Source organism: Andrographis paniculata, unplaced genomic scaffold (genome assembly GCF_009805555.1).
Source record: "Andrographis paniculata isolate CXL003 unplaced genomic scaffold, ASM980555v1 Contig57END, whole genome shotgun sequence".
NCBI classification, from domain to species: domain Eukaryota; kingdom Viridiplantae; phylum Streptophyta; class Magnoliopsida; order Lamiales; family Acanthaceae; genus Andrographis; species Andrographis paniculata.
In genome coordinates this window covers 6,022,245-6,033,490 of record NW_026137592.1, presented here as the reverse complement: position 1 = coordinate 6,033,490, position 11,246 = coordinate 6,022,245, and the positions used below count along the sequence as shown (strand labels likewise).

Sequence of the window (11,246 nt, the reverse complement as noted above, 5' to 3'; positions counted from 1 at the left end):
TAAATGTTTGTCTAGTGTTACGCTCATGCAAACCTGACGGTTCATCTTTAAAGGGGCTTAGGTAACGACTACAATGATGTGAAAACTTATCACGGTAAAATTGCTGACTGAATTTTAAAAGGTCCACCATCTAAAACGTAGACTTCATTTCGTAATTTGTATTTGTATGTAACGTTTTTAAGCGGAATTGATGATCCCAGTTACTTTTTTTGGAACTATCTCGGTTGTTGGGATTGAATTGGGGGAAATAAACTGAGTATTGTCGTTCATATTTGTCTGTAGGTTACGGTGGTTCTCCTATTTTATTTCCTAATGCTCATGTGAATAGTTAGAATTGTTCTTGGAGTTTTTATAAATTCGATTAAATATAACTGAATGCTCATGATGTACTTTCAATAAAAATATATATACCGGCATAATATGCATGAAAATATCCCCAAATAAAATATATATGTTCATACATATTGTCAATGTACTCATGAAGCGTGCGTTCGTTTATGATTGTTCCACAATCCAAATTTTAATGACACACACTGCTTTGAGGTGGTAAATTAATATTTTATGATGGTTTAACTTTATCCATACCTAAAGCTAAGTTAGATGTAATGGACTTAAAAGATAAGTATTAATAGTCTTACAATTTCGACGGCAATCTCATGGAAAGTGTGGCATGATTTGTTGAATGTATACGTAATGCTTGAACTTTTCAACAAAGTATAATAGAGGAAAAAAAAGGGTGTGCCCTCATCGAGTTCCTTTATACCCTCCATTTTTAGAGAATTGACTGCCTCTGTGAGAAATCAATTACACTCAAAGATACCTAGTACTTGACACATAATACCTTAGAAACAATTATATATACCTCTATTGTCAGTGTTTATACCCAGTATGCATAGTTATGTAACTACATACACTATCAACATGTCGTTGTTTATTTGTTGTGTACCTGTATTATCATATCAAATACTCCGAAAATACGTACTTATACCTTAGTAACCTCTACTAAAAAAATCGATCGTATTGAGTATCATATACTCACTTGTAAACGGTAATTGATGATTAATTCAACATGATAGTATTCTTGCAACTTCCAGGAAAGTATGAAATGACAAACACCACACATTTACAAAAAAAAAAAAAAAGGGAATATTATCATATATACACAATAAATGTTATAAAGAACTTGTTTAAAATGTTTTTCATTATTAAGCTACATTCGTGTTGCTATGAAATTAATAAATAGTTGATGCAATCTAAATTCACATTGACGAAGTAACGCAAGACAAATGTAGTATTTACTTGAAACAACAAGTTGTAATCTACTATTAAATTTTAGTTTGTGACGTGGCCCCTCCGTCAAAGTATCGAATGAAATCAACCACATTTATGGATATCTGCTACTACACGGATAATATCTAAACAACCACCATTCATACCTTGAATGTTGGTGTTTATATATAGAGTACATACTTACATACTTGCATCAAATATCGACATACCTTGGCGCAAATCTTACGTACCTATAATATTGGTGTCATATGCTTAAGTAATGAGTATATCTGATAACATGTGCTTGGGAAACTGACCATTTTCGGTTTGAAGTATTCGTTTACTATAGGTAACCAATGATGAATTCATCATGATAGTATTTTCGCGACACCCTGAATTGTTTGAAAAGGTAAAAAAACACATGTTTAGTATATATGGCTAAACAAGTTAGTTAAATTGTATGATATATGTACAATCATAGTTTCAACCTCCATTTGTAGATGGTTAAACAAGTCATAAATGACTAAGTTGAGTTATGCTGATTGTTAGATTACATGATTGCTACCACAAATTAAAAATATTTAGACATATTACATAGTAATTCACATTATAGCACACACAACAATATTCGGTCATGAGCATACTTGCATGAGGCATGACTCGGCTAATTTATTTATGTATAGATGCACTTACACAATTTAAATGTAACAAGTGATTGTCTTTCCTTTGTCATCACATCTTTGGGTGGATAATCTATTGGCATGGGTTATTCATTCTTCAATTTGAGATCCAATCTATTGGCATATAAGGTCATCTACGTAGCTCAAAAACTATATATCGTGTATTGATTGAAAATTACGATAATATTGTAAAAAACAATGAAATTTATATATGTCAAAACTTGTATGATTCTATATACTCTTATTCATTGTTCATATACTTCCATTTAAATTTTATATATGTATGTCATAATTGTACATTCCTTTATAAATATTTCATAAACCTCTATTTGCTCGATAGTAACCACCTTAATATATCAATATACTTACAAATAATAGTTAAATGACTACAAAAAACAAACGTGAACTCCAACACATACAAACATATTTCATAGAGAAGCACAGTAGACCATAATAACATTGGAATTGTTGAAAACAATTCCTGGAAAGGCATCCACTGATTTTGGCGGATGAATTTCAACAACCCTCAAGTCGACCTAATGCAATACCATCAGATATTGCCAAGCATGCTGGGAAAATAAGATCCAACTTCACACGAATATTGTTTAGAAAGTCCTTACCTGCAACAAAGGTGAGAGTGCTATATAGTTACAATTTATAAAGAAAATCAATATGAACAATTACAATCACAGTTGCAACAAAATTTTAATTCAATAGTTTTCGAAACAAATTAATGCCAGTGGAAAATTATCTATGACTGAAATCTCTCATGCAAATTCACCAAAAGTTTACCTAATTTTCTTCTAACATCATCAATTTGGGAACTTTAAACCAATTCAATCGATGTAAAAATTATGAAGATGACCACTCTAAGCTTAGACAGATATAAAAAAATTAACAGGGCAACAAGTCGCATGTACTGGTTGTTTGCTATTCTTGCCAAATATTAATAGCCATATGTATAAATCTATCCAACTCATAATCGAATTAACTTAAGACTAACTTATATTGGCATAGATAAAAGCATCAAATGCTATATACATCAAACAAATCGAACAAGCCGCAAATCAATGACACAATCTACTAAGGAATTTCATCAAATAAGTTTTGTAGCTACATGTTAATGTATTCCATTAGAACTTATATAAGTTTTATATTTTTTAAAAAGAAACCAAGAAACAAAAATAATAAATAAATAGAAAAATATTTCATTTACGATTGCATATATTTTAATCGATGATATCGAAGACAACCGATGACGAAGATTGTCCAGCCCAACGGTTTACCGCGGTACTCTGGCGCATCTTCAGGCGGACAATTTTAGGCTCCATCAACGCTGGATTGTTCGTCTCTGGCAGCTTGTTGTTGTCTCTTCGATATTCAACAGATCGACAATACGTTGTCTTCAGGATTGGTGGGTTCATTTAAATATTTTTCCTAGGCTAGATTAGATTGCTATGATAAGCACCGGGATTCCTTTCAATACATTTAAATGAAAGAGATGAGGATATAAAAGACTTTTCACACAATCAAGGATAATAATGAAAAAAATAAAGAATGGGGAGTAATTTGCAATTGAAATGTAAAAGTAAGGGTTGCAGTATGATAAATTTATAATAGAGACTGAATCACAAATTATTTAGTGCAAAGGGATTTAAATCCAATTATCACAAAAAATAAATATATATAATTAAAAAATTAGAACTGAATAATAATAATAATAATAATAATAATAATAATAATAATAATAATAAATAAAAAAAAACCCATACATATCCTTAATCCAGCAAATTATTTCCGAACAAAACAACAAATAAATAAAGCAATTAAAAATTCTTCTTCGTCTCTCTTGGAAGTAAAAACCTCACTCCCTCTCCCTCTCCCTCTCTACAACCCTTGAATTACTGCGCGCAGAATCTCTTTTTCTCAGCACGATCTGCATTTCCTTTGATCAATTCGCTGGCTCCCACTCCTGAATCAGCACTACATTCGTGCTCCACCCAACTCTGATCTTTTCTTCTCAAATCTGGACCTTCAGACCATACACATCCACAATCGGCGCGCTGACTGCTGGAGTTATACGACGTTGAGGCCGGCGCTGTCGACCGGCGCCGTACGCTGTAAATAGCGTTTGCTTATTTTTCTTTCTTTCTTCATTCCTTCCGTGCGTGTGTTTTTTTTTTTTTTTTTCGTTTTCAGTTCTTAATATGTATACCGCTTCGGCTAATTTGTTAGTGTATTTTATATTATTTGGTGAAACTGTAATCTAAGTGGTTTATTTACTTATTTTTCATTTGAGGTTGTTCATTATGTTACAGTCATCTCCTCTAGAATCAATTCGGATGATCCAGCTATTCTGTATTGCATGCAATTAGTTCAGCCGGTTAATAGAAATTTGGGTTCTAATTCAGTTCCTTGCATCTCAAAAATTGCTTGTTATTTCGTATTTGTGTAGTGGATGGCAACAGCTTTACAGGCCAAGGATCCGGCGGATTGGGTTTACAGGGGAGAAGGAGCTGTGAACTTGGTTCTTGGTTATTGCGGAAGTTCACCTAATTTTGTATGTTCTGGAGTCCCTGTAAATATAGAATCTATCTTTGTTCTGTTAAAACTACACACATGGGGGCAGCCAGTTTGTTATAGGACATCAATACTTATATTGAGCTAAATAGCAATGTAAAAACAATTCATGATCTGGGTGATCAAAACTTTGACGTTGAACATTGATAGATGCAGAAAAGCTGGTTAATAAGGTTGCAAGAGTTTCTGCAGGCAACAGAAGGGAAATGAAACCCTTTTGGTTGCCAGCAGATTCTTCCAAGGGATATTCAAAAAACCAAATAAAAAACTCAAGCGAAAATACGGGTGGTGTAGTTTGGAAATGAAGACTGACCACGGCTGTTTAAAGTTCATTTTAATAATTCAAATCATGCAATGCTCTTGATTGAGGAAGATAGTTAAAAGATAATAATAATGATTATTATTATTATTATATATTGAGAGTAGATAACTCAAACCACAGAGCTCTTTGATGAAGCGTGTTTTTATTTTTGTTATTATATATCTCTTTGCTTCCTTCTTTTAGGTTGGGAAGGTATTAAGGATTCAAAAAATTTCAAATACTGAGCCTGCATGTGAGAATGGTCAGACAGTTCTAACCAAGCATGAAAATCTCCTGTGGAGCCAATATGAAGGAATTGTGTCAGCTCCTACAAGGGAAATTGCAGATCAATTATATGTTCAGAAAGTAATATGTCCGCTGTTGGGTTCTGAACACGTTGATGCTGGGGTAAGTTATAATTTAGTAAAATGTGCCCTCATATATCCCCACTATGTGTACCTTTAGAAACTTGTTAAGAGGTTTTACCCATCTTGAAATTTCTCTAAAGTAAGCATATTAACTTTTTTTTTTTCATTAACATAGGAAATTTATTGAAATCAAACGATGTAGCAATCAAACAGGGAAAAAAATGAATTTTAACGAGTTGTTTCTAATGGACTTTAAGAAATGAATATTCAATTTTATGGGTATTACACTTGATCTGTTTCTCCAACCTTTAATTGTGTCTTCTAATTGGCACAACCCAGCACTTATTTAGCACCACTTTTGGTGCTAATTATTTACATATATTCTTTCTATGTAGTTTATGCCTTTTATTTATTTTATATAGGAGTAAATAATGTGATTATGAGAGTTTTTTGTAGCTAGTTTTGATATTGCTTGGCTGTGCATTGGACACCTTACTCCATGGCTCTTAGAAGACCTTTGCACAATAGCATACCATTTTCTATTGAATACTTGGCCTAATTTATTATTTCATTGAAATGGTTGTTTTTGTATTTTATGATGGTCATTGCGTGATGTTGACACTACTAACTACAATTTTTATTTGTTTCACCAAAATAAAACTAAAAGTTGATTGGCTCAAATAGGCCTTGAGTATATTTTTTCCTTTCCCTTCTTTCTTCTTTGGCCCCTTTCCAGCATTTCTAGTTTTTCTTTCTTTCTTTCTTTTCTAGAATTGTATTATAGTAAATATATATATGTATGTATCCCTATCTTTTGAAAAAGATATTGCAACAATAGCTAGTTGAACTGAAAAGTTAATCTTTTCATTTGATTTTGTAGATCCGTGTTCTTGCATCTAAAGAATTTTTGGAGGCAATTGAAAGAAAAATTCTCAACCAGCGCCCTCCTTGGCGGGTTGATGCTGCCAAAATCAATCCCCTGTGTGATTCAGTGCTTCTCATTGCTGATCATTCAACATTTCCTTGTGGTATGAGTTAGTACTGTCATATTTCAATTGTAGAAGTCTTGTTTATGCTATCTCGATTGAGATGTATAAAAATTAATCAAGTCTTGTTTGATTTGTTTTTCTTCCTATATCATTTTTATTTATGTAAGTTTTGTTCTGCTTGTTTTCTCCATTTAGTAAGTTGATAACTGCTGGAGTTCATCTTCATGGAATACGAATAAAATGAACTGTTTCCTGGCCATTGAATTATGGATTGCCAATGGAAGTTACATGCACACTATAGCATTCCAAATTGAGAATGTTAGCTTTCTGGGTGTATATTGTCCTCAAATGTGTCTATTCATAACTCTGGTGGTTGCTTTGTTTCTATGACCGCATGCAGTTACTTGATCTGTTTGTGATGGATAATCACGATTAGATTGATTATGCATTTTTTTTTGTCCTGTTCTATTCTTCAGTTCCAGGTGTTAACAAAGAGGACTATTGTATCGCAGTTGAGATAAAGGTGCTTCTCTTAACATCTTCATTTCAAGATTCTCTCCCCATATAATTTTGTTGATGTCCTGATTAATGTATACTGTTTATAACATATTTCATTTCCTCCTCTACCAAAGCAGCCTAAAGGTGGGTTTCTTCCCATTTCAGAATTTATAGCAGAAGAAAATGCAGTCAAAAAGAAAATTTCTCGCTTTACTATGCACCAGGCTCTGAAATTTCATCAGGGAAAGGTAATGTTTTTTCCTCATTTCAGATTTACTGCATCTTGAGATAACCATTTTTTCTTGTGCTTGTTTTGTTGCAGCATTTGAGCTGTGTCTTGCTTTACCTTTTTGTTTATTAGCTGATAGCTTCTTGTTTTTGTATAGAGAACTTATTTGCATGAGTTTTTCATAGCATATTTCTTACGGGGATTCTCTTAATACAGATTTCTCAAGTGAGTAAATATGATCCACTGGATATGTTTTCGGGATCCAAGGAGAGAATACATAAAGCGATTGAGTCTCTCTTTCATACTCCTCAGAATAACTTCAGGGTTTTTTTAAATGGTTCACTAATCTTTGGAAGCATGGGTGGTGCTTTAGACAAGACAAGTTATATGGTTAATCAAGTATTCCAGGATGGACTCAAACATGTTATTCTGGCAAAAGACGGGATGCATATAAAATATATTCTTGAACTTGTTGCAGAAATTATTATCAAGTCGGGGTTGTTGAATCGGCTTCTTGAAATACAGAAGCTTGATGCTTTTGACATTGAAGGTGCAATTCATACCTACTACGACACTGTCGCAAAACCTTGTATCGTCTGTCAGGAAAAAGGTGTAAATAAATTGATGGCAACATATTCAAAACTACATTCTATGCCAAGGGATGAAAAGTTGAAAGTTGTGAGAGATTACTTGATATCTGCCACTGCAAAGGACATAAGTATGATGATTACTTTCAGAGCACGGGAAAATAAGGATACAGCACCTTCCCGCAGTTCTGTCTTTCTGGAATCAACCAATCAATCTTTTGATTACAAGGTGAATTCCTTATTGCTCCTTGCAGATAAATAGCATGATCACACAAGGGCATAAAAGAATCTAGTTTTAAAATTGAATCTGAATCACGGAAATTCAGAGCTTCAAGTTTGAGGTGTGAATTAACTTTATCTTACACAGTCTTGAATTGCAGTTATCAACTAAATGTATTTGAATATTTAGATGATATTCATTGAACTCTATTACTAGCTATTTAGTATAATTCATGCGTATACTGATTTAGCTATTTGTCTCTGTATATTGTATATATAAAAAGTTTATTTTAATGTGGAACATAGGCCATCAACTTTGTTGCATAGTGTTTGTTACATTTAGATCCTTTATGTACTGCAAAATCTTTGAAGATACATAATTCAATCCAACTATATATAGAAATGCATCAACTCTTTAATTTTGGCTTTGAAGAATAATTGTCTTCTGTATGGCATTAAATCTTTTTGTTTTGTGTTTCGAGGCTTGTATATTCATGTTCCATTATGAAATGTTATCCTTGCTATTTTTAAATCATATATTTATGTTTCCAACCTTCATATAGGTCTCTTTTGTTGACTTGGACATGAAACCACTGGAGAAAATGGAGCATTATTATAAGTTAGATCAGCAGATAGTAAGCCACTACCGTAAGGTGATAAACGACAAGGATGGAATTGATTGTGCTGAGGTTCCCCCCAAAAAACATACCAATGGCTTTGGTAGTCAACACCACACAATCTAGGTATTGGATTCAAACTTACTAAAATTATCTTTGCATTTATAAGGACATTTGTAGCTTGAATTTCTGTATCAGAGTTGCATAGCTTTTAGGCAAGAATGCTCCAGTTGTGAATGAAATATGCCTTTCTGTAATTGTGTTTCTGCAGCGGGGTGTGACTATATTTCCATGAATTTTATCATAAGGAATTTGATGTCTCAACTCTCAATGCCTATGATTTTATTTCTTTACGTTATTTTTTCAGCCTTAAACATATCTTCCTCATATATACATGCAATATTGTCTATAATAACCCCGAGCAGTTCGTGTTAGAAAATATATCCAAGTATCTCAAAGCCTTCATGTTTTGACGAATATAGTGAATTGAGATTGCTGTCGTTTTATTATTTGTTTCATTTTGCAAAGTAAGATCAGACCTGTGCTAATCCATTTAATAGTGCTACATTCTCATTTCTCCTTACTTGGGCAGGAAAAATGTGTTCTATCATTCTATCCCAGGTTGGGAGTTTAACATGATCCGAGCAATGAGATATCAGCTTTTCCACATAAGAAGTGAGTGTTTTTTCAGCTACTTCAATGCAGCACCTTTCCTACCCATCTGAGCTTAATAGATGATACAGTTGGTTTTTCGAATTTGTGCAAATTGGCTTGCTGAAAGATGTATTATCCCATGTGTATGAACTCTAGGTCAAAACTTTACTTTATTAGAGATTCCTCAGTATCTTTGGGGAATGTAATTCCGAATGTATAATATTTGCTGGAGACAAGATTTGAGTGTGAGGGAAATGCTTACTACTGAACCTTCTGTATATTTTATGAAATTATTCGGCATCCTGTCAAAAATTTACAATGAAACAATCGATTATGCACATGCTGATCCAGTTGGGTGTGTTTCGGCATTCTGATTTGGGTACCCCGATACCCTGTTGAAATCTTGTGAAGTAAGTATGCAACTCAAATGATGTTAATCTTTTGTTTGGGTGTTTACATTGTGTTTCTTGATCTGCTGGACACCCGTCAGTTTAGTAGAACTGGTATTTCGAAATGCTATATTGGGATTTTATAAATAACTTCTTGAGATACATCTTCAATGAAGTTGTAAGCAGGAAAAGGATGGTGTCTGACAAGCATCCATTTGGACCATTAACTATAATGAGAGTGCTGTCCTCTGTGGAGGTATACAACTATACTATAGCTTGTTGAAATCGTTCTCTCTCTCTCTCTACCCATCTTGACTTCTCTGCTTTGATTCCATATGTGCTTCATTTGGTGCTGAACATATATGATGACATAGTTTTGGTTATTTATGTTTTGCAGCAACAGAGAAAACCTTGTTTTCCTCTTACCCCACAGAAGTCATGGAAGTGGACCTGTAAATATTCTAATCTTTCCAGCGAAGCAAGATGAAATGAACAATGGCGTCACACCCACTTGTGCCTTCTGTAAGTGTGCTTGCAACTGTTTAGTATGATGACATGGATAGTTCATTTCTTGTTAAATGCATTCATTACCTCCATAATCTGTTCTACTGTGCCTGCCCATATTGGTATATGTACTTGCTCCCGGTTGGTAATAACAGCGGGCGGTTGCCAGTTAAAATTGTTTGGTGTCGAAAAATGTTTTCCACTTTAATGATTTTTGGCTTCCCTTATTTATGATGGCATTAACTGTGATAATTCTGTTCATTAAACTGGCTTTTCGATGTTTCTTGTTCTGTGCCTGCCAATGTTGGTATATACTTGCTCACTGTTGGTAATGTCAATGGATACTTAAAATTTAAAATTATTTGACGACACATTATGTTTCCACTTTGACAATTTGTCTTCCCATGATTTTGGCAATGCCAAGTGTGATGTTTCTTTCCATTAAGCCTGCTTGCGGAAGTTCCTTGTTCTGTGTAGGTATTGCTAATTGTTTCTTGATCTATCGCACCCATCTTTGTGCAATATTGTCAAAATAGTCGTGCAATATCGTCTTCATCAGTAACGCACAGGTTTGGAACACACTTTTTGTCCAAAATCACAAATTACTTGTTGCAAAATGTGTCATATACCTGATGATCCACCTTGATTGACCTAAGTTCTTTACAATATTGGCGAGAATGATGAGTTTCACTGATTGACCAAGCATAGTTAGTTTGATTGAGCACTGCCTTGCTTCTTATTATTTATTTCATTGAGTAATACCATATGTTCACTTCACTTATGGGGTCTTTGTTTCATTTTTCTCGCATATCCGATGAAGAAATGAATGTTGTAGTATTATTATTATTTTTTAAATCTTTTTTGTACTTTTTAATTTTTTTAATTTTTGAAAATTATATTATTTCAATTTTACAAAGATCATATTAAATTTATTATTCTAAGAATTTAATTTTTACTATTTTTGAAAAAAAGTACTAACATATAATCTTATAAAATATAGTATATAATTCATAATTTTTTTAAAAAAAATTATCAAAAATATTTTTTCACAAATTATCATTACTTAAAATTTTTTTTTGACCGATTAATTATTTATTCTTGTTCGATCTTTTAGGTAATTGTATTTTTTTTTTTTTACCTCAACTGAATTTAATTTTCATACATAATCATATAAATAAATATATATAAATTTGAAGTGACATTTTAAAAAGTAAAAATGAACAATATTCTAAAATAAGTCTTTTTTAATTATTATTTTTTTTCTATAGGAGAAATCACTATAATTGTCTAAATCATTCATTGTATATCATCTTCACCGTCAAAGTCATTAAACAATAACAATTTTTTTATTTATATTTGTAA

The 11,246-nt window shown here is 32.7% G+C and overlaps 1 protein-coding gene across 1 annotated transcript; it reads left to right on the top strand.

The window, feature by feature from the left end:
• Positions 1–3,788: 3,788 nt before the first annotated feature.
• LOC127257445 (inositol-pentakisphosphate 2-kinase-like) lies at positions 3,789–9,329 on the top strand. Its single transcript, XM_051283876.1, has 9 exons — positions 3,789–4,069; positions 4,405–4,509; positions 5,035–5,238; positions 6,079–6,226; positions 6,664–6,710; positions 6,823–6,933; positions 7,131–7,730; positions 8,284–8,463; positions 8,930–9,329. The coding sequence occupies exons 2-8, from the start codon at positions 4,408–4,410 to the stop codon at positions 8,461–8,463; spliced, it is 1,392 nt and encodes a 463-aa protein (XP_051139833.1). The 5' UTR covers positions 3,789–4,069; positions 4,405–4,407; the 3' UTR covers positions 8,930–9,329.
• The last annotated feature ends 1,917 nt before the right edge of the window (positions 9,330–11,246 follow it).